Raw genomic sequence first — 23,955 nt, forward strand, 5'->3', positions numbered from 1 at the left:
AGATATTTATTTTGCTTTCAGTTTTCTAAAAACAAATATTACAACTACCACAATGTTTAAACACATGGATAATAACGTTGAGCAAACAATAAGATAATCTAGAATAGATTTCACGGGAATGAGTTGATCCGATAAGAAATCCGAAGAATGACTATTAACATTACTTAGTTCATAGTTATAATCTATGTAATCAACCACAAAGTCCCATCTGTATGAATTAATCTTTTGAGTCATGGAAGTCGGATCAAGGAAGATTGATAAAGGTGATAAAGGTGATTCATATTTATTGAAAAAAAAAAAAAAAACCTGGTGTGCGTCCTATCCGTAATAGTTGGAGAATTTCTATTAGCAAAAAGCTGATAATGTACGAGTAAATAAATTTAATAGCATTTTCAATGAAATAAACACTAGTTGTTCACAAAAAAGAACTTAGGGCACATACCAAAAAGGTTATTCTCAAACAAGTGAATATACAGATAAATTTATTTCGATTGACTAAAATGTATATCTAGATATCCGAACATCTAAGTACAAACGCTTCCTGAAGGATGCCAAGAATCCTTGGCACTGAACTCGAGCCTTCAGCCAAAATAGCTGGCTGACGAAGCAGATACGTCACATTGGTTAACGTGTTTAACGCATATATAAAAGAGCGAACACGCCTAAACCGCCAGTATCAGTGCGACCACAACAGAGAAAGCATCAATAAGTGTTAGTTGCGAACAGTACATTCCAAGTTACAAATACTTTGACCACTTTCTTAACCATTCCATAAAATAGGAATATATTATAAAAAGGTAAATAACACATAAGTAAAAGTTCATTAAAAAAAAAAAATGGCTCCAGTTCATCAAATCAACTCTTACTCGATGACCTTATCTACATCATCGTCCTCAAAAACACCATCTTCGGAAACGGGACAAAACTGTGGATTCAGAAAAGGGTCAAGTGAACACTGGGACACATCCCTTCCTTTCGCTTCTAAACAAATATCATGTTTCGACGACGCCTTTTTCGAAAACGCCAGAAAACGTTTCCTTGACGAATTCAGAAGTTGCTTGGCCGATTGGGACGACGCAGAAGACATCGATGACACGTGGGTCCAGAGGGAAACCAGTCTCAGTAAACGACTCACACCTCAAACAGAATCTTCATCCTACACTAAAGTGAAAGATAACAAATTCGCTGCAGTTGTTAGAAAAAACGGAGATTGCGAGGTAAGAAAACTGAATGTTTTTGTCATATATCTTTAAATAAAATGAATAAAAAGATGCTGAACCTAAGTGAATTCCGATAAGGAAAAAAATAATATTTTGGAAATTTCATCAAGTCATACACTTTGTAAATATGCAAATACCTTATTATTTCTGTCTTTACAGGTTATGATGAATATATGTGAGCTCAAGTTAAAAGATGTCAAAGTAAGAATTACTGGAGAGAAGTTTGTCGTGGTTGAAGGATCAAAGGATGAAGGGAACACAATAAGAAACTGTCGTCAATCTCCAAGAAACTTCCTTTATCAGTTCTCTTTGCCAGAAAATGTCTCTTGGGATGCTGTCTACGCCACCTTATCTTGTGATGGCATCCTCACTATTACAATGCCACCAAAAGTTAGTATAAGATTTATTTCATTCACGGTTAAAAATATTTCATTATTTTGTGTTTTTATAGTATCATAAAAATATTCTTTTAAATACTTATACTTTAAAATCTTCTACAGGTAAACACAGAAAAAACATCTGATATCTGTGGAATGGAAACTCATCGAGATAAAAGAACAAATATCATCGGCAACATTAATGATAACAATGGTCAGAAATGTAGGGTCATTGAGATACAAAATGCTCATTCATCACTAAGAACCACTGGAAACTCCTCAGACATTTCCTGCCAAACTTTATTGAAATCGGCAACAGGACAAGACCAATTAATGACTTCCAAAAAAGGAGATCTACAAATTCTAAAAAAATTGAAAGATTGTTCCATATTGGAGAAGAGCAGAGAAGAAGAATCTCTCGAAAAGAAGAAAGAATATCTTGAAAAGGACTGTTCCTTCATTACCAATTGCAACCAGTCAAAGGCTTATTTATCACAGAGTCCTTTAAAAGAATAGAGACAGGTGAAGGAAACCATCATTCCCATCAGGGTGGAAGTATGGAAGGACGACCATACAACAAACTCCTCAGAAAGTAAAATAAAAACATCAAATGTTAGTTCTGGTACTAAGAAGGTTTCCTTCCATGATGACGATTCTATTTATCTACAAAGATATACTAATGGTAATACTACACCAAGAAGAATGGGTGAATCCATTAGTAATTGCACTGAATCACAGCACAAGGTAAGTCAGTTTTTTATAACCAGTTCTCTCATGATCTAAATTATTTTCTGTTTCTGCATCTGAAAACAAATCTCTTAACAAATGTACAATATGCTTACAGTATTGAATCTTTCAGTTATTTCTAGGCAATGTACTTTTATTTCGCATGAGATTTTATATTTTAATCTTAATCCTACAGCTTCTGATTCTAAAATTGTACATCTTTTACAGACATTTACATCTGAAACCTCCAATAAAAAAGACATTGATCAACGTACAGACACACTGCAACATTGCACTCTTGGCCACAGGAACGACTTACAGGATCTAACCATCAAGACACAAGCAGAATGTTGTGATGCCAAATACAATGAACTGCTTCCAAATCTTAGCAGCATAACTAGATCTACTCACTTAAACACTATACAATATACAGAAAAGGAAATGCAGTCAGAACAGGAAAGTTCAGCGCTAACTGGTAAACAGTGTTTTATACCTGAGAATGTATGTAAAGAAACAGAAGAAAAGACTAATTCTAATGCTAAAAACCTAACTACTGAAACTTCACACCAATCGCCAAAGATGGAAATCAAACATTTTCCTCTTGATGATACGGCACAGTCATCAAAGTCAGAGCCATCTGTTCAGCTGGAGGTCGTGCAAAAGGGTCGGTTTCTGGAGGAATCCACTTTCCTTTCCATGACACAATCGGTTACTTCTGCCCTTGAAGAAATTCTTTCCAAAAATAGTAAGCTTCCAGTACATGGCGACTTATTAACATGTTACAGAAGATACCAGGAGGATAATGCTAAGGAATGTAATGTTCTCACCTTAACTCAAGCTGAACAATCAAGTTTGAAGGTAAAATTAAGATTCGTTTTATATACATGTAAAACTTTCTTTAAACAATGAAATATTTTATATATTGCAATGCATTAACATAAAGTATTTATTTAGCTAGACACGGTAAATATTTTACTGTTAAATCGTTTCTTTGCAGTTTATTGTTGACGTCTTCGGCTTAATGGAACAGAGCATAACGGTTTCCATAGTGAATGGAAAGGCAATACGCATTAATGGCCAACACTCCCATATGAAAGAAACACATCAAAATACAAAGGACTTTTCAAAAACGTTATTTCTTCAAGAGGGATCTTCAATTGAATCTGCCTCCGCTTCAATCTCTTCTGATGGATTTCTTATGATCACCATCAATAAAAAAGTAAGCTAATCATTGGGGAAAACATTCTAGTATCAGTTAATATTTAGTTTTTTGGTCAAATTAATCTACAAACTACACAGTATTTGATGCTTATTAATTCTTATGAAAGTTTTTGAAAGTAAACATTTTACCATTATATTAAACCATTTTTCAGAGCTGTCCAAAAAGCATAGCGAATGAACCTTGCAATGAAGATTCAAAGTATAAAGAAAAAATTAGTGCAATCCGAAATGTTAACATTCTACCTCAAGAAAATCAAGAACAATCTTCCTTTGGTGTGATGTCTGCAGGTTCTGGGAACAGATGGACTTCGAAGGCTTCTCTTGATATTTCAGAGGTAAGAAGCAATGAAGAAATTATTAATGTGTGATTCAACCTTATAATGGTTTATTTTCTTTAATATAGAGTTAATCAACAACTTCACGTCTCAAATGAAATTGACATATCTATTAATATTCCCATACAGGATCAACATAAAGATGTAAAAAGAAAGACATCGGCACAAGCAGAAATGGTCCATACTGCAACCCTACCGGAAGGAGAGAGTGATGCATATTTATCATACTCAAAACATAAGCCTATTACAGTTTGGAAGGAAGAGTCCCAGGCAAAGAGAGATGAGGGGTCCAACGAAGCTGTCCTGGATAATAAATCAGAAGATGACACATATAAATGCTTCACCAATTCTAAAGATAATCAATCCTGTGTACAGAAGAACGAATCACAGGCTATCAGAGATTTTGTATTCATAGAAGCTGCTGTAAATGAAGAATCAGAGGCTTACAGAAATATTTGGTGCCCTAATTCTAAAGATAAGCTTGAATCTGTTTCAAATGAAGAATCAGTTGCCAACAGAGATGGTGGGTTCATCAAAGCTGCCATAGCCGAAGAATCAGAAACTAACACAGATACTGTGATCACTAATTCTAAAGACAAGCTAGAATCTGCCTGGAAGCATGAGTTGGAAGCTAAAGAGGGGCCATTCACATCTGTCCTAGAGAATGAATCAGCAGCCAACAGATATAAATGCTTCACCAATTCTAAATGTGATCACTCCTCTCTACAAAAGGAGGAACCAAAGGCTAACAGAGATGTTGTATTCATCGAAGCTACCATAAAGGAAGAATCTGAGGCTAACACAGGTATAGAGTTCATCAATTCTAAAGATAAGTTTGATTCTCTCTCAAAGGAAGAGTCAGAGGCCGACAGAGATGCTACATCCACCAAAGCTATCTTAGACACAGAATCAGAGGCTAACACAGATATTGTGTTCACCAATTCTAAAGACAAGGTACAATCTGTCTGGAAGGATGAATCAGAGGTTAGTACATATGAGGGGTCCATCAAACCTGTCCTAGAGAATGAATTAGAGACCAACAGACATAAATGCTTCATTAATTCTGAATATAATCAATTCTATGTCCAGAACAATGAATTACAAGATAACAGAGATGTCAAGTTTATCGAAACTGCCATAAAGGAAGAATCAGAGGCTAACACAGATATAAGGTTCACCAATTCTAAAGATAAGCTAAAATCTGTCTGGAAGGATGAATCAGAGGCTAACACGGATACAGGGTTCACCGATTTTGAATATAAGCACGAAACTGTCTCAAAGGAGGAATCAGAGAACAGCAGAGATGTTGGGTTTAACAAAGCTGTCATAGACGAAGAATCAGAGACCAGAGATGTTGGGTCCACCAAAGCTGACAGACGAAGAATCAGAGGCTAACACAGACATTGTGACCACCAATTCTAAAGACAAGTTAGAATCTGTCTGCAAGGAAGAATCAGAGGCCAACAGAGATGTTGGGTTCATCAAAGCTGTCATAGACGGAGAATCAAAGGCTAAAACAGACATTGTGATCACCAATTCTAAAGAAAAGTTAGAATCTGTCTGCAAGGAAGAATCAGAGGTCAACAGATCAGTGGAGTTCACCGAAGCTGCCCTAAAGGAAGAATCAGATGCTAGCACAGATCTAAGGTTAATCAATTCTAAAGATAAGTTCTATTCTGTCTGCACTGAAGAATCAGATGCTGGTATAGATATTGCATTCAACAACAATAAGAACTACTCTGTCCGGAAAGAAGAATTATTGGATTGTAAAATTTCATCAGTAAAAGAAAATTCGATCCAAATTCAAAAGGAAATTTCTACTAATGAGCAAATCAAACAGGGTTACCTCCATCCACAACCTCAAAACAATGATATTTCACCAAATGTAACAATAGAAGAAGTATCAGACGATTACGATACTAACATTTTAGAGATGTCATCGATTTTATTGAAGAAGCCGATAAATCAACAAGAGATGGAAACAACTTCTACTTTAACTGACCAAACCAATGAATTTCTTTCCAATAACAAATGCAAATCACTGGCAGTTGTTAAAAAGGGCTTTTTTGATGTTGATACTTTCTACAAAAATGCTCGCTTTCATTTCCATAAGAGGGAAAAAGATCCTATTCACAAAGAAAATTTTACATCCGTTAATGGTGATGTCAATGATAAAACTATCATATGCCTTCTAGAGGACCAAGATGAAGTTGAAACAGACATTTCTTTCCAGGACGACTATACATACATGGTAAGAATTTATATACTTATCTAAAGACAATAATCTTATTTACAAAAATTATATATAACATACTTTTTTTCACAACTCTTAAAAAATATTTACATCAAATGAGTATAAAACATCTTTTCGTCATCTTTTTTTCAGATAATCCTTGATGTCAGCTCATATCTGCAGAATGTAATAGAGGTTGAAGTCCTTAATGATGATAAAGTTTTAGTCAAATGTTCTTCAATGAACAATGACGGTGAACTTGACCATCAAAAAGACTTTTCCAAAACTTTCGACATACCTACTGGATTGGAGATAGGATCAGGTGTTTGCGGAGTTTCTAGGGACGGAATTTTTGCTGTTGCTTTCAATAAAAAGGTTAGTAAAATTATTTCTATTTTTTATGTACAATAATTCTATTAATACACAAAATACCACAACTAACCATTTATGAATCTTCATATTTGCATTGGATGTTAAAACATCATTACAAAGAAGCATTTCAAGATAACAAGTGTTTTTTATTTCCCTGACACAGGTCTCCTTGGATGCTCAGCAAGTAAAGAGTTCAGGCGATATTTGCATTACTGACAACTCTGAGAAAGATCAGGAATCCTACAACGTTGAGGAAAAAGTAAAGCTCACTTGGGAGGGAGTCTCAAACCCTATTAATTTTACTGGCAGGAATCTCACCTTATCTAATCAGGATGAAAAGATAAATATTTCTAGAGGTATACAAGCATTGACAGACCAGATCGTTACTACAACAAATGGATTGACTAGAGAACAAAAATCTTTGTCAAGAGATCACAATAAGTTCATGGAAGTAAGCTGTTCTTCAGATGATGCTCATCAACATTATGAAATGGTTGGTGGACGAGGGGGAAAAGAAAGTGTAAAACTTACATCTTTTAATAGCAGAAATTATGAAACTCATGATCACCTTGATCGTAGCACTGACAGTGATGCAAATGAAAATGCAAAGATGATGAAGCAGAAAAAGAACGGGATGTCGTTTTTAGAAAATGATATTTTACTTGGCATTTGCGAGAGTCAATCTAAACTCAAGCCAGTCCTCCCTGCAGTCGAAAATGGCACCATGCAAATTCCTTGCACCGACAACTGCATTTCAATACAAGTTGAAGAAAAGCTACTCTTCAGTGAGGACGCATTCTTTGACAGAGCTCGTCCTCACTTTGCATGGCCAATTAGGGAGTTGATGTCCAAAGGTGAACATTTTTCTTCTAAAAATGAGGCGCATACAGATGATGAGAATCATTGTCCAATGGCAGAGTGTAATGAAGGCAGAATATCAACTTTTGCACAAGATGAACAATACTACATGGTAAGTGTTCATGCTGTGAATAGTTTCCCAATTCGTTTCATTGTGCATCATAAAACATATCTCTCTTTGCTTTAGTGAACATCTCTAATTGTTTGTTTTCAATCTTTCTTCAGATCATCTTAGATGTCGGCATCTACACAAAGAAGACAAACATCGACATAAAAGTTTTGGAAGAAAAGGAAGTGATAATAGAATGGGCTTCCTTAACCAGTGAACAAGACCAACATTTGAAAATCTTTTCGAAAAGATTCGACTTACCCTGTGGTATTGATGTGGAATCAGGCTTCAGTGGAATCTCATCTGATGGCATTCTGATAATCACATTCCCTAAAATGGTTAGTACAATCCATAGAAACTTGTGTATACTAAGGTTAAGGTCATTCAACTAAAATTTTTAAATGCTCCAGTCTGTAATGTAAATACACCGATCCTCTCATTTATAAAACATTTTAAATTATATTTTTTGTAATTCAGAGGATATAAAAAGTAAGAATACTTCAACAGATATTCTAGCAAGTGTTTATTTATTCCTCTGATCACTTACATGTTTCAAATATATCTATTTACCCTTTCCCATCAAGTTCCATCAATGTAAGAAGGATAATTTAATTCCATTCGCATACAATTATATAAGATAGGATAAAACTGGTTATGTAATGAGGACTTTATTGAAAGTCAACCTTGCAATTACTATTTTGCTTTCGCTATAATATCAATTACAATACTTTAATATAAAATTTTTAAGTCATCAGTTCCTTTTCTTCACGTTTCAGAATCAGCCAAGTGGTGTTGAAAGGTCTTTGAGTCAGGAAGAAATCCTGAATGGCAGTACTCTTATCCAAACACTTACTAGGGACACAAACCTCACGCAGTCCGAAGGCTTCATCATTACATCAAAAGGAGGACGAAACTGCAGAAGTGTTTCGGATGTTGCAAGATGGGAAGAGTCAAGTGAAGCTACGGGTGCTTCTACCCTAGAAAGCTGTTATGCTAATGTCAGACTTCTTCCATTCACTAAAAGGGGACTTTTCTTCCACGATTCTTTCTTCCACGAGGTCCATACTCTTTTCCAGACAGCAATGAATAAGGTTCTAATGAGCTGTACTAACGACCATAATTGTAAGAATGCAAGTGACATCGAGACATACCACTGCTTAAGAGACCAGAATCCAAACTTCGAAAACCAGGCATTCCATGCTCAAGAAGATCACCACAGCTATAAGGTGAGTGATTGTTCAAATATTTTTTCTATGTAAGTAATAAATTAAATAGCCCTTACCAAGATATCTTAAAATAATGGATTTGAACATAACTATCAGTGAAATATTCAACATATTCTGCTGTTCTAACCCAACAGGTGGTGCTGGATGTAGCAAACCTCTCTGAAGAGTCAATTGTGGTTTATGTAGTCGATAAGAAACAACTTGTGATAGAAGGGCAGGTAGAGAAGACAGATACCTCTTCATCGTCACTTCAGTCCTTCAAGAGAGCCTTTTCTCTTCCACAAACGACTGACTTCATTGAAGCAACAGCTACTCTGTCTTCAGACGGAGTTCTATTTGTCGACTTTTCCAAGAGAATTGGTGTACAGAGAGACTAGCAGCATGCAGATCGACCCTTATTCTTAGATTAAAGCCTTTCAATAAGAGAGTTTATATATCTTTATTTTTCATTTATAAATATGCATCTATTGAAATATTTGTAATTTTCTCATATAAAAAACGTTTTCATCCAGGGTTTTCTTCAATCCTTGTTTCTATAAAACTGAGTATTGTAGCAAAGTTACAGAAAACCTCCGCAAATTTACACAAAATACATGTATACACATTCAGATGACATGGTTTCCGGATATAAAAAGTGAATAATATAAAGCATGTTTATATATTTTTTTTTTCGAAATAACCAATACAAGATTAGTAAAGGCGAAACTCACCGCAGAAAATGAATGATTGAAAATACTGAAAGCCATAAAATTTTTTTAAAAATCAGGAACCTTTAAAGGAATACTAAGATGGCGGGGAGAGATTAAGAGAGGTAGATAATATGCTCATTAAATTGTCAAAATTAGGGCCTAAAAAGTACAAAGTAACTTAATATTGACAAAAGTAATAAAGTTTCAGCAAATTAATGCCCTCACAAGAAAGTGTTGTCTAACTTTAGAAAAAAAAGTAATAGCTCTCTTCAAAAACCAATATTAATATGTTAACCAATTCAACTGTGAGAGGGTATAGGTCATCTTTACATTTGTCTCAACATTCCATAACACTGGAAATATTATTCTTTCCTTAACACATATTCTGTGGTTTATTTTTCCTCAATTCTATCATCGTGTGTTATACATATTCTCAAATAGCTAAGCTCGTCAGTCATATCAACTATTCTATAATAATTCATACCAACGTTTATTACTTCATATTCTTGCTTTCCATTTAAAAATGCAATTTTACTCAAGTTAACATTCAATTTCTATCTTCGTTTACCACAAGATTTAGGTGCTTTCATCACACTCATCTGCTTATCTTCACTACCACCAATAATTTCTCTCACAACATCTCTCCACACTTAATAAAATTGCTCCTATATCTTTAGCACTTTTCCACACTTCTCCCATTACTCCTGGCATAACACTAAAAGTGAAGATCAAATTTCACACTATAGTCGGCCCTCCTTATTAGCGGGGATTAGGTAACAGAGACATTCGTGAAGAGCGAAAATCTGAGAATACTTGGTGCCCTGGGGTAGGTCAACTCATAACCCTCTCGAAACACAGACCACTGCCTGGGTGCGGTTGACTAACATATTAGGTCACCCACTGTACTGCACTACATTGTTTTCACGTGGTTTCTATCACTGTATTGTAGTTCATATTATATTCCAGAGGTAAGTGTACATTACTAACAGAGCTTCAGTAGGTATGATGACTCATAACACGAAAGTCATCGTCACCAACCATGTATAAGAAACGCCAAAACACTAGTCAGTATCCAAAAGCATTCCCTGACACTGTACAGTGAAAAGTCACTAATTGATGGTGGTTGAAATGCACAAAAAAAAAAAAAAAAAAAAAAAAAAAAAAAAGTTTAATATAGAAGAATTTTCTTTTCAAAATCATGATTTTGAGAATGTGATACGGACAGAGTACAAGCCAAATGCTATAAAGTGTGAATTGTCTTCTCTTTCTATTCGTAAAGAAAGAAAGCAACAAAACTTGCTTATCATTATCACGTGAAACAGCTCGTTGAAGACCATTGTTATGTAACGTAAATTGCTCTTCTGTGATGTCAGCGTGACTTCAGCCAGTTTGGTACATTGCCAACTAACTATGAATGCAATTTCCATTATTTCTGTCATATCTTATATAATTATCTAACAAACAACGATATATGCGATGGTATACCAAGACAGGTTGACATATTTATATGGACATAATGAGGCGATCTTATGTTTATAAAGTACATGATATATTTATTTCTATTTGCATTACCTTGCGTGATGTTTGAGCTGACTAGGGTAATTATTTCTCAGAGGTTGTCAGTGAAAATATTTCATAAAAAGCTGTTGTATTAACTTAGCTTTACTGACAACGTGACTTAAAGTTATTCTTTAAAAAATGAATAAAATTTATTCTTTGACGAAAATATATAGGGAAAAATCATGGTTGCAACTAGATATAAATCCAATCTCTAATTAGTATTAGTCTGGAGAGGATATAATGGAGTTAAGAGATTCATTTTGCTTTCAGGTTTCTAAAAACAATGATTAAAATTCTCACAATATTCAGACATATACTGTATATAAAAGGGAAAAGAAAAATGTAGAATTAATTTCATGGGAATGAGTTGATCCAATAGCAAAACCGAAGAATTCTCAAGAACATTCCATGATTAATAGTTACAATTTATGTAATCTGGTTACGGATCATTTCCCTTTGCCTACACATACACCAAATAGTCTGGGCTATTCTTTACATATTTTCCTATGTTTTCAGACACCTGACAACACAGTTTACCAAACAATTCTTCTCCACCCAAGGGGTTAAATACTGCACTTGTAATTGTTCAGTGGCCACTTTCCTCTTGGTAAGGGTAGAAGAGACTTTTTAGCTATTTATAAGGTAAGCAGCTCTTCGAGGAGAAGGACAATCCAAAATTAAACCATTGTTCTCTAAGTCTAGGGTAGTGCCATACCCTCTGTACCATGGTCTTCCACTGTCTTGGGTTAGAGTTCTCTTGCTTGAGGGTACACTCGGGCACTATTCCATCTTATTTCTCTTCCTCTTGTTTTGTTAAAGTTCTTATAGTTTATATATGAAATATTTATCTTAATGTTACTGTTCTTAAAATATTTTATTTTTCCTTGTTTTCTTTCCTCACTGGGCTATTTTCCCTGTTGGAGACTCTGGACTTACAGCCTCCTACTTTCCCAACTAGGGGTGTCGTTTAGCAAGTAATAATAATAATAATAATAATAATAATAATAATAATAATAATAATAATATTATTATTATTATTATTATGAAGTACTCCTCAACTTCATGAGAGTCCGATCTAGGAAGATCTACAGGTACAAAGATGCTATTTTGAAAAAGGTGATTCATATTTCTCAAACAAAACAAAAACTTAGATTACGTCACATCTTCTGATTATGTCCTTTGTCGATCCCTTCCCGTAAGTACAAACAACTACAATTAATTATACGAATAGTTAAACTAACAAGGAATAGATACAATTATCCTAAAAGAAACGATCTCCAGTTTCCATTTATTCCACTATTTTGTTCGAATCACAAAATTAAGGACGTTGTTAAGAAACAAGTATATATATATATATATATATATATATATATATATATATATATATATATATATATATATATATAGATATATATATATATATATATATATATATAATATATATATATATATATATATATATATATATATATATATATATATATATATATATATATATATATATATATATATATACACAAAATTATACATATATAGATAATGAAAGGGAATGCATTTTAACAACATATCTTCTAAGCAAATACAAAAGAATCATAGTTATTTACAAGTAAAAAAAATGAAAAAAATTTCCTTTCTTAATAGAATTGATAAACAGACTAGCTTTTTCCCAACAAAGAACATGAGTCATAACAAAAAGATTATTTTAAAACATGTGAGTAATGTATTTCGATTGACTAAAATGTATATCTAGATACACGAGTATCTATGTAGAAACGCTTGCTGAAGGATGCCAAAAATCCTTGGCACTGAACTCGAGCCTTCAGCCGAAATAAATGGCTGACGCAGAAGACACGTCACATTGGTCAACAAGTTTAACAGATATATAAAAGAGAGAACACACCCGAACCATCAGTACCAGCCCGACCACAACAGACAAACCATCGATAAGTGATAGTTACGAACAGTTCGACATTCCAAGTTATTAACTCTTTAACCACTATCTCGAACATTCCAAAACAACAGACTATATTGGACAAAAAGTTAATAAAAATCAAATTTACAGTTTATTAAAAAATGGCTCCAGTTCATCAAATCAACTCTTACTCGATGGCTTCATCTGCATCATCGTCCTCCAAAACATCCTCAAAAACAGGACAAAACTGTGGTTTCAGAAAAGGGTCAAGTGAACACTGGGACACATCCCTTCCTTTCGCTTCTAAACAAATATCATCTTTCGACGACGCCTTTTTCGAAAACGCCAGAAAACGTTTCCTTGACGAATTCAGAAGTTGCTTGGCCGATTGGGACGACGCAGAAGACATCGATGACACGTGGGTCCAGAGGGAAACCAGTCTCAGTAAACGACTCACACCTCAAACAGAATCTTCATCCTACACTAAAGTGAAAGATAACAAATTCGCTGCAGTTGTTAGAGAAAACGGCGATTGTGAGGTAAGAAAACTGAATGTTTTTGTCATATATCTTTAAATAAAATGAATAAAAAGATGCTGAATCTAAGTGAATTCCGATAAGGAAAAAAATAATATTTTGGAAATTTCATCAAGTCATACACTTTGTAAATATGCAAATACCTTATTATTTCTGTCTTTACAGGTTATGATGAATATATGTGAGCTCAAGTTAAAAGATGTCAAAGTAAGAATTACTGGAGAGAAGTTTGTCGTGGTTGAAGGATCAAAGGATGAAGGGAACACAATAAGAAACTGTCGTCAATCTCCAAGAAACTTCCTTTATCAGTTCTCTTTGCCAGAAAATGTCTCTTGGGATGCTGTCTACGCCACCTTATCTTGTGATGGCATCCTCACTATTACAATGCCACCAAAAGTTAGTATAAGATTTATTTCATTCACGGTTAAAAATATTTCATTATTTTGTGTTTTTATAGTATCATAAAAATATTCTTTTAAATACTTATACTTTAAAATCTTCTACAGGTAAACACAGAAAAACATCTGATATCTGTGGAATGGAAACTCATCGAGATAAAAGAACAAATATCATCGGCAACATTAATGATAACAATGGTCAGAAATGTAGGGTCATTGAGATACAAAATGCTCATTCATCACTAAGAACCACTGGAAACTCCTCAGACATTTCCTGCCAAACTTTATTGGAATCGGCAACAGGACAAGACCAATTAATGACTTCCAAAAAAGGAGATCTACAAATTCTAAAAAAATTGAAAGATTGTTCCATATTGGAGAAGAGCAGAGAAGAAGAATCTCTCGAAAAGAAGAAAGAATATCTTGAAAAGGACTGTTCCTTCATTACCAATTGCAACCAGTCAAAGGCTTATTTATCACAGAGTCCTTTAAAAGAAAAGAGACAGGTGAAGGAAACCATCATTCCCATCAGGGTGGAAGTATGGAAGGACGACCATACAACAAACTCCTCAGAAAGTAAAATAAAAACATCAAATGTTAGTTCTGGTACTAAGAAGGTTTCCTTCCATGATGACGATTCTATTTATCTACAAAGATATACTAATGGTAATACTACACCAAGAAGAATGGGTGAATCCATTAGTAATTGCACTGAATCACAGCACAAGGTAAGTCAGTTTTTTATAACCAGTTCTCTCATGATCTAAATTATTTTCTGTTTCTGCATCTGAAAACAAATCTCTTAACAAATGTACAATATGCTTACAGTATTGAATCTTTCAGTTATTTCTAGGCAATGTACTTTTATTTCGCATGAGATTTTATATTTTAATCTTAATCCTACAGCTTCTGATTCTAAAATTGTACATCTTTTACAGACATTTACATCTGAAACCTCCAATAAAAAAGACATTGATCAACGTACAGACACACTGCAACATTGCACTCTTGGCCACAGGAACGACTTACAGGATCTAACCATCAAGACACAAGCAGAATGTTGTGATGCCAAATACAATGAACTGCTTCCAAATCTTAGCAGCATAACTAGATCTACTCACTTAAACACTATACAATATACAGAAAAGGAAATGCAGTCAGAACAGGAAAGTTCAGCGCTAACTGGTAAACAGTGTTTTATACCTGAGAATGTATGTAAAGAAACAGAAGAAAAGACTAATTCTAATGCTAAAAACCTAACTACTGAAACTTCACACCAATCGCCAAAGATGGAAATCAAACATTTTCCTCTTGATGATACGGCACAGTCATCAAAGTCAGAGCCATCTGTTCAGCTGGAGGTCGTGCAAAAGGGTCGGTTTCTGGAGGAATCCACTTTCCTTTCCATGACACAATCGGTTACTTCTGCCCTTGAAGAAATTCTTTCCAAAAATAGTAAGCTTCCAGTACATGGCGACTTATTAACATGTTACAGAAGATACCAGGAGGATAATGCTAAGGAATGTAATGTTCTCACCTTAACTCAAGCTGAACAATCAAGTTTGAAGGTAAAATTAAGATTCCTTTTATATACATGTAAAACTTTCTTTAAACAATGAAATATTTTATATATTGCAATGCATTAACATAAAGTATTTATTTAGCTAGACACGGTAAATATTTTACTGTTAAATCGTTTCTTTGCAGTTTATTGTTGACGTCTTCGGCTTAATGGAACAGAGCATAACGGTTTCCATAGTGAATGGAAAGGCAATACGCATTAATGGCCAACACTCCCATATGAAAGAAACACATCAAAATACAAAGGACTTTTCAAAAACGTTATTTCTTCAAGAGGGATCTTCAATTGAATCTGCCTCCGCTTCAATCTCTTCTGATGGATTTCTTATGATCACCATCAATAAAAAAGTAAGCTAATCATTGGGGAAAACATTCTAGTATCAGTTAATATTTAGTTTTTTGGTCAAATTAATCTACAAACTACACAGTATTTGATGCTTATTAATTCTTATGAAAGTTTTTGAAAGTAAACATTTTACCATTATATTAAACCATTTTTCAGAGCTGTCCAAAAAGCATAGCGAATGAACCTTGCAATGAAGATTCAAAGTATAAAGAAAAAATTAGTGCAATCCGAAATGTTAACATTCTACCTCAAGAAAATCAAGAACAATCTTCCTTTGGTGTGATGTCTGCAGGTTCTGGGAACAGATGGACTTCGAAGGCTTCTCTTGATATTTCAGAGGTAAGAAGCAATGAAGAAATTATTAATGTGTGATTCAACCTTATAATGGTTTATTTTCTTTAATATAGAGTTAATCAACAACTTCACGTCTCAAATGAAATTGACATATCTATTAATATTCCCATACAGGATCAACATAAAGATGTAAAAAGAAAGACATCGGCACAAGCAGAAATGGTCCATACTGCAACCCTACCGGAAGGAGAGAGTGATGCGTATTTATCATACTCAAAACATAAGCCTATTACAGTTTGGAAGGAAGAGTCCCAGGCAAAGAGAGATGAGGGGTCCAACGAAGCTGTCCTGGATAATAAATCAGAAGATGACACATATAAATGCTTCACCAATTCTAAAGATAATCAATCCTGTGTACAGAAGAACGAATCACAGGCTATCAGAGATTTTGTATTCATAGAAGCTGCTGTAAATGAAGAATCAGAGGCTTACAGAAATATTTGGTGCCCTAATTCTAAAGATAAGCTTGAATCTGTTTCAAATGAAGAATCAGATGCCAACAGAGATGGTGGGTTCATCAAAGCTGCCATAGCCGAAGAATCAGAAACTAACACAGATACTGTGATCACTAATTCTAAAGACAAGCTAGAATCTGCCTGGAAGCATGAGTTGGAAGCTAAAGAGGGGCCATTCACATCTGTCCTAGAGAATGAATCAGCAGCCAACAGATATAAATGCTTCACCAATTCTAAATGTGATCACTCCTCTCTACAAAAGGAGGAACCAAAGGCTAACAGAGATGTTGTATTCATCGAAGCTACCATAAAGGAAGAATCTGAGGCTAACACAGGTATAGAGTTCATCAATTCTAAAGATAAGTTTGATTCTCTCTCAAAGGAAGAGTCAGAGGCCGACAGAGATGCTACATCCACCAAAGCTATCTTAGACACAGAATCAGAGGCTAACACAGATATTGTGTTCACCAATTCTAAAGACAAGGTACAATCTGTCTGGAAGGATGAATCAGAGGTTAGTACATATGAGGGGTCCATCAAACCTGTCCTAGAGAATGAATTAGAGACCAACAGACATAAATGCTTCATTAATTCTGAATATAATCAATTCTATGTCCAGAACAATGAATTACAAGATAACAGAGATGTCAAGTTTATCGAAACTGCCATAAAGGAAGAATCAGAGGCTAACACAGATATAAGGTTCACCAATTCTAAAGATAAGCTAAAATCTGTCTGGAAGGATGAATCAGAGGCTAACACGGATACAGGGTTCACCGATTTTGAATATAAGCACGAAACTGTCTCAAAGGAGGAATCAGAGAACAGCAGAGATGTTGGGTTTAACAAAGCTGTCATAGACGAAGAATCAGAGACCAGAGGAGATGTTGGGTCCACCAAAGCTGACAGAGACGAAGAATCAGAGGCTAACACAGACATTGTGACCACCAATTCTAAAGACAAGTTAGAATCTGTCTGCAAGGAAGAATCAGAGGCCAACAGAGATGTTGGGTTCATCAAAGCTGTCATAGACGGAGAATCAAAGGCTAAAACAGACATTGTGATCACCAATTCTAAAGAAAAGTTAGAATCTGTCTGCAAGGAAGAATCAGAGGTCAACAGATCAGTGGAGTTCACCGAAGCTGCCCTAAAGGAAGAATCAGATGCTAGCACAGATCTAAGGTTAATCAATTCTAAAGATAAGTTCTATTCTGTCTGCACTGAAGAATCAGATGCTGGTATAGATATTGCATTCAACAACAATAAGAACTACTCTGTCCGGAAAGAAGAATTATTGGATTGTAAAATTTCATCAGTAAAAGAAAATTCGATCCAAATTCAAAAGGAAATTTCTACTAATGAGCAAATCAAACAGGGTTACCTCCATCCACAACCTCAAAACAATGATATTTCACCAAATGTAACAATAGAAGAAGTATCAGACGATTACGATACTAACATTTTAGAGATGTCATCGACTTTATTGAAGAAGCCGATAAATCAACAAGAGATGGAAACAACTTCTACTTTAACTGACCAAACCAATGAATTTCTTTCCAATAACAAATGCAAATCACTGGCAGTTGTTAAAAAGGGCTTTTTTGATGTTGATACTTTCTACAAAAATGCTCGCTTTCATTTCCATAAGAGGGAAAAAGATCCTATTCACAAAGAAAATTTTACATCCGTTAATGGTGATGTCAATGATAAAACTATCATATGCCTTCTAGAGGACCAAGATGAAGTTGAAACAGACATTTCTTTCCAGGACGACTATACATACATGGTAAGAATCTATCTTCCTATCTAAAGACAATAATCTTATTTCCAAAAATTATATATAACATACTTTTTTTCACAACTCTTAAAAAATATTTACATCAAATGAGTATAAAACATCTTTTCGTCATCTTTTTTTCAGATAATCCTTGATGTCAGCTCATATCTGCAGAATGTAATAGAGGTTGAAGTCCTTAATGATGATAAAGTTTTAGTCAAATGTTCTTCAATGAACAATGACGGTGAACTTGACCATCAAAAAGACTTTTCCAAAACTTTCGACATACCTACTGGATTGGAGATAGGATCAGGTGTTTGCGGAGTTTCTAGGGACGGAATTTTTGCTGTTGCTTTCAATAAAAAGGTTAGTAAAATTATTTCTATTTTTTATGTACAATAATTCTATTAATACTCAAAATACCACAACTAACCATTTATGAATCCTCATATTTGCATTGGATGTTAAAACATCATTACAAAGAAGCATTTCAAGATAACAAGTGTTTTTTATTTCCCTGACACAGGTCTCCTTGGATGCTCAGCAAGTAAAGAGTTCAGGCGATATTTGCATTACTGACAACTCTGAGAAAGATCAGGAATCCTACAACGTTGAGGAAAAAGTAAAGCTCACTTGGGAGGGAGTCTCAAACCCTATTAATTTTACTGGCAGGAATCTCACCTTATCTAATCAGGATGAAAAGATAAATATTTCTAGTGGTATACAAGCATTGACAGACCAGATCGTTACTACAACAAATGGATTGACTAGAGAACAAAAATCTTTGTCAAGAGATCACAATAAGTTCATGGAAGTAAGCTGTTCTTCAGATGATGCTCATCAACATTATGAAATGGTTGGTGGACGAGGGGGAAAAGAAAGTGTAAAACTTACATCTTTTGATAGCAGAAATTATGAAACTCATGATCACCTTGATCGTAGCACTGACAGTGATGCAAATGAAAATGCAAAGATGATGAAGCAGAAAAAGAACGGGATGTCGTTTTTAGAAAATGATATTTTACTTGGCATTTGCGAGAGTCAATCTAAACTCAAGCCAGTCCTCCCTGCAGTCGAAAATGGCACCATGCAAATTCCTTGCACCGACAACTGCATTTCAATACAAGTTGAAGAAAAGCTACTCTTCAGTGAGGACGCATTCTTTGACAGAGCTCGTCCTCACTTTGCATGGCCAATTAGGGAGTTGATGTCCAAAGGTGAACATTTTTCTTCTAAAAATGAGGCGCATACAGATGATGAGAATCATTGTCCAATGGCAGAGTGTAATGAAGGCAGAATATCAACTTTTGCACAAGATGAACAATACTACATGGTAAGTGTTCATGCTGTGAATAGTTTCCCAATTCGTTTCATTGTGCATCATAAAACATATCTCTCTTTGCTTTAGTGAACATCTCTAATTGTTTGTTTTCAATCTTTCTTCAGATCATCTTAGATGTCGGCATCTACACAAAGAAGACAAACATCGACATAAAAGTTTTGGAAGAAAAGGAAGTGATAATAGAATGGGCTTCCTTAACCAGTGAACAAGACCAACATTTGAAAATCTTTTCGAAAAGATTCCACTTACCCTGTGGTATTGATGTGGAATCAGGCTTCAGTGGAATCTCATCTGATGGCATTCTGATAATCACATTCCCTAAAATGGTTAGTACAATCCATAGAAACTTGTGTATACTAAGGTTAAGGTCATTCAACTAAAATTTTTAAATGCTCCAGTCTGTAATGTAAATACACCGATCCTCTCATTTATAAAACATTTTAAATTATATTTTTTGTAATTCAGAGGATATAAAAAGTAAGAATACTTCAACAGATATTCTAGCAAGTGTTTATTTATTCCTCTGATCACTTACATGTTTCAAATATATCTATTTACCCTTTCCCATCAAGTTCCATCAATGTAAGAAGGATAATTTAATTCCATTCGCATACAATTATATAAGATAGGATAAAACTGGTTATGTAATGAGGACTTTATTGAAAGTCAACCTTGCAATTACTATTTTGCTTTCGCTATAATATCAATTACAATACTTTAATATAAAATTTTTAAGTCATCAGTTCCTTTTCTTCACGTTTCAGAATCAGCCAAGTGGTGTTGAAAGGTCTTTGAGTCAGGAAGAAATCCTGAATGGCAGTACTCTTATCCAAACACTTACTAGGGACACAAACCTCACGCAGTCCGAAGGCTTCATCATTACATCAGAAGGAGGACGAAACTGCAGAAGTGTTTCGGATGTTGCAAGATGGGAAGAGTCAAGTGAAGCTACGGGTGCTTCTACCCTAGAAAGCTGTTATGCTAATGTCAGACTTCTTCCATTCACTAAAAGGGGACTTTTCTTCCACGATTCTTTCTTCCACGAGGTCCATACTCTTTTCCAGACAGCAATGAATAAGGTTCTAATGAGCTGTACTAACGACCATAATTGTAAGAATGCAAGTGACATCGAGACATACCACTGCTTAAGAGACCAGAATCCAAACTTCGAAAACCAGGCATTCCATGCTCAAGAAGATCACCACAGCTATAAGGTGAGTGATTGTTCAAATATTTTTTCTATGTAAGTAATAAATTAAATAGCCCTTACCAAGATATCTTAAAATAATGGATTTGAACATAACTATCAGTGAAATATTCAACATATTCTGCTGTTCTAACCCAACAGGTGGTGCTGGATGTAGCAAACCTCTCTGAAGAGTCAATTGTGGTTTATGTAGTCGATAAGAAACAACTTGTGATAGAAGGGCAGGTAGAGAAGACAGATACCTCTTCATCGTCACTTCAGTCCTTCAAGAGAGCCTTTTCTCTTCCACAAACGACTGACTTCATTGAAGCAACAGCTACTCTGTCTTCAGACGGAGTTCTATTTGTCGACTTTTCCAAGAGAATTGGTGTACAGAGAGACTAGCAGCATGCAGATCGACCCTTATTCTTAGATTAAAGCCTTTCAATAAGAGAGTTTATATATCTTTATTTTTCATTTATAAATATGCATCTATTGAAATATTTGTAATTTTCTCATATAAAAAACGTTTTCATCCAGGGTTTTCTTCAATCCTTGTTTCTATAAAACTGAGTATTGTAGCAAAGTTACAGAAAACCTCCGCAAATTTACACAAAATACATGTATACACATTCAGATGACATGGTTTCCGGATATAAAAAGTGAATAATATAAAGCATGTTTATATATTTTTTTTTTTCGAAATAACCAATACAAGATTAGTAAAGGCGAAACTCACCGCAGAAAATGAATGATTGAAAATACTGAAAGCCATAAAATTTTTTAAAAATCAGGAACCTTTAAAGGAATACTAAGATGGCGGGGAGAGATTAAGAGAGGTAGATAATATGCTCATTAAATTGTCAAAATTAGGGCCTAAAAAGTACAAAGTAACTTAATATTGACAAAAGTAATAAAGTTTCAGCAAATTAATGCCCTCACAAGAAAGTGTTGTCTAACTTTAGAAAAAAAAGTAATAGCTCTCTTCAAAAACCAATATTAATATGTTAACCAATTCAACTGTGAGAGGGTATAGGTCATCTTTACATTTGTCTCAACATTCCATAACACTGGAAATATTATTCTTTCCTTAACACATATTCTGTGGTTTATTTTTCCTCAATTCTATCATCGTGTGTTATACATATTCTCAAATAGCTAAGCTCGTCAGTCATATCAACTATTCTATAATAATTCATACCAACGTTTATTACTTCATATTCTTGCTTTCCATTTAAAAATGCAATTTTACTCAAGTTAACATTCAATTTCTATCTTCGTTTACCACAAGATTTAGGTGCTTTCATCACACTCATCTGCTTATCTTCACTACCACCAATAATTTCTCTCACAACATCTCTCCACACTTAATAAAATTGCTCCTATATCTTTAGCACTTTTCCACACTTCTCCCATTACTCCTGGCATAACACTAAAAGTGAAGATCAAATTTCACACTATAGTCGGCCCTCCTTATTAGCGGGGATTAGGTAACAGAGACATTCGTGAAGAGCGAAAATCTGAGAATACTTGGTGCCCTGGGGTAGGTCAACTCATAACCCTCTCGAAACACAGACCACTGCCTGGGTGCGGTTGACTAACATATTAGGTCACCCACTGTACTGCACTACATTGTTTTCACGTGGTTTCTATCACTGTATTGTAGTTCATATTATATTCCAGAGGTAAGTGTACATTACTAACAGAGCTTCAGTAGGTATGATGACTCATAACACGAAAGTCATCGTCACCAACCATGTATAAGAAACGCCAAAACACTAGTCAGTATCCAAAAGCATTCCCTGACACTGTACAGTGAAAAGTCACTAATTGATGGTGGTTGAAATGCACAAAAAAAAAAAAAAAAAAAAAAAAAAAAAAAAGGTTTAATATAGAAGAATTTTCTTTTCAAAATCATGATTTTTAGAATGTGATACGGACAGAGTACAAGCCAAATGCTATAAAGTGTGAATTGTCTTCTCTTTCTATTCGTAAAGAAAGAAAGCAACAAAACTTGCTTATCATTATCACGTGAAAAAGCTCGTTGAAGACCATTGTTATGTAACGTAAATTGCTCTTCTGTGGTGTCAGCGTGACTTCAGCCAGTTTGGTACATTGCCAACTAACTATGAATGCAATTTCCATTATTTCTGTCATATCTTATATAATTATCTAACAAACAACGATATATGCGATGGTATACCAAGACAGGTTGACATATTTATATGGACATAATGAGGCGATCTTATGTTTATAAAGTACATGATATATTTATTTCTATTTGCATTACCTTGCGTGATGTTTGAGCTGACTAGGGTAATTATTTCTCAGAGGTTGTCAGTGAAAATATTTCATAAAAAGCTGTTGTATTAACTTAGCTTTACTGACAACGTGACTTAAAGTTATTCTTTAAAAAATGAATCAAATTTATTCTTTGACGAAAATATATAGGGAAAAATCATGGTTGCAACTAGATATAAATCCAATCTCTAATTAGTATTAGTCTGGAGAGGATATAATGGAGTTAAGAGATTCATTTTGCTTTCAGGTTTCTAAAAACAATGATTAAAATTCTCACAATATTCAGACATATACTGTATATAAAAGGGAAAAGAAAAATGTAGAATTAATTTCATGGGAATGAGTTGATCCAATAGCAAAACCGAAGAATTCTCAAGAACATTCCATGATTAATAGTTACAATTTATGTAATCTGGTTACGGATCATTTCCCTTTGCCTACACATACACCAAATAGTCTGGGCTATTCTTTACATATTTTCCTATGTTTTCAGACACCTGACAACACAGTTTACCAAACAATTCTTCTCCACCCAAGGGGTTAAATACTGCACTTGTAATTGTTCAGTGGCCACTTTCCTCTTGGTAAGGGTAGAAGAGACTTTTTAGCTATTTATAAGGTAAGCAGCTCTTCGAGGAGAAGGACAATCCAAAATTAAACCATTGTTCTCTAAGTCTAGGGTAGTGCCATACCCTCTGTACCATGGTCTTCCACTGTCGGGTTAGAGTTCTCTTGCTTGAGGGTACACTCGGGCACTATTCCATCTTATTTCTCTTCCTCTTGTTTTGTTAAAGTTCTTATAGTTTATATATGAAATATTTATCTTAATGTTACTGTTCTT

At 34.5% G+C, this 23,955-nt stretch overlaps 4 protein-coding genes across 4 annotated transcripts in view; all 4 read left to right on the forward strand.

Annotated features, from left to right (window-relative positions):
• The first annotated feature begins 697 nt into the window (after positions 1 to 697).
• Positions 698 to 2,118, forward strand: LOC137628255 (uncharacterized). Its single transcript, XM_068359422.1, has 3 exons — positions 698 to 1,217; positions 1,380 to 1,610; positions 1,721 to 2,118. The coding sequence occupies exons 1-3, from the start codon at positions 837 to 839 to the stop codon at positions 2,111 to 2,113; spliced, it is 1,005 nt and encodes a 334-aa protein (XP_068215523.1). The 5' UTR covers positions 698 to 836; the 3' UTR covers positions 2,114 to 2,118.
• LOC137628266 (serine-rich adhesin for platelets-like) lies at positions 2,118 to 9,425 on the forward strand. The gene is given in 11 exon segments (XM_068359432.1): positions 2,118 to 2,341; positions 2,552 to 3,181; positions 3,321 to 3,542; positions 3,697 to 3,879; positions 4,009 to 5,254; positions 5,256 to 6,130; positions 6,266 to 6,487; positions 6,648 to 7,454; positions 7,568 to 7,789; positions 8,228 to 8,677; positions 8,812 to 9,425. Coding segments are annotated over 11 exon segments (5,142 nt in total). The 5' UTR covers positions 2,118 to 2,299; the 3' UTR covers positions 9,055 to 9,425.
• A 3,574-nt stretch (positions 9,426 to 12,999) lies between these two features.
• The window catches only part of LOC137620767 (uncharacterized), a 44,532-nt gene continuing 33,576 nt past the window's right edge, over positions 13,000 to 23,955 (forward strand). The window contains exons 1-2 of the mRNA XM_068351183.1: positions 13,000 to 13,377; positions 13,540 to 13,770. Coding sequence (XP_068207284.1) covers positions 13,000 to 13,377; positions 13,540 to 13,770 — 609 coding nt within the window. The remainder of the gene's footprint in view (positions 13,378 to 13,539; positions 13,771 to 23,955) is intronic.
• Positions 13,902 to 21,446, forward strand: LOC137628228 (uncharacterized). The gene is made up of 10 exons (XM_068359409.1): positions 13,902 to 14,500; positions 14,711 to 15,340; positions 15,480 to 15,701; positions 15,856 to 16,038; positions 16,168 to 18,294; positions 18,430 to 18,651; positions 18,812 to 19,618; positions 19,732 to 19,953; positions 20,392 to 20,841; positions 20,976 to 21,446. Exons 1-10 carry the CDS (start codon positions 13,913 to 13,915, stop codon positions 21,216 to 21,218), a joined length of 5,694 nt encoding a protein of 1,897 aa, XP_068215510.1. The 5' UTR covers positions 13,902 to 13,912; the 3' UTR covers positions 21,219 to 21,446.

This window comes from Palaemon carinicauda, chromosome 2 (assembly GCF_036898095.1).
Source record: "Palaemon carinicauda isolate YSFRI2023 chromosome 2, ASM3689809v2, whole genome shotgun sequence".
Classification (NCBI taxonomy): Eukaryota; Metazoa; Arthropoda; class Malacostraca; order Decapoda; family Palaemonidae; genus Palaemon; species Palaemon carinicauda.

Coding starts and splice junctions, on each gene's coding strand:
- LOC137628255 (XM_068359422.1), top strand. CDS start 837: ATGGCTCCAGTTCATCAAATCAACTCTTACTCGATGACCTTATCTACA. Junction 1,218..1,379: donor GAAAAAACGGAGATTGCGAG/GTAAGAAAACTG, acceptor CTGTCTTTACAG/GTTATGATGAATATATGTGA. Junction 1,611..1,720: donor CTATTACAATGCCACCAAAA/GTTAGTATAAGA, acceptor AATCTTCTACAG/GTAAACACAGAAAAAACATC.
- LOC137628228 (XM_068359409.1), top strand. CDS start 13,913: ATGGAAACTCATCGAGATAAAAGAACAAATATCATCGGCAACATTAAT. Junction 15,702..15,855: donor TGATCACCATCAATAAAAAA/GTAAGCTAATCA, acceptor ACCATTTTTCAG/AGCTGTCCAAAAAGCATAGC. Junction 20,842..20,975: donor AAGATCACCACAGCTATAAG/GTGAGTGATTGT, acceptor CTAACCCAACAG/GTGGTGCTGGATGTAGCAAA.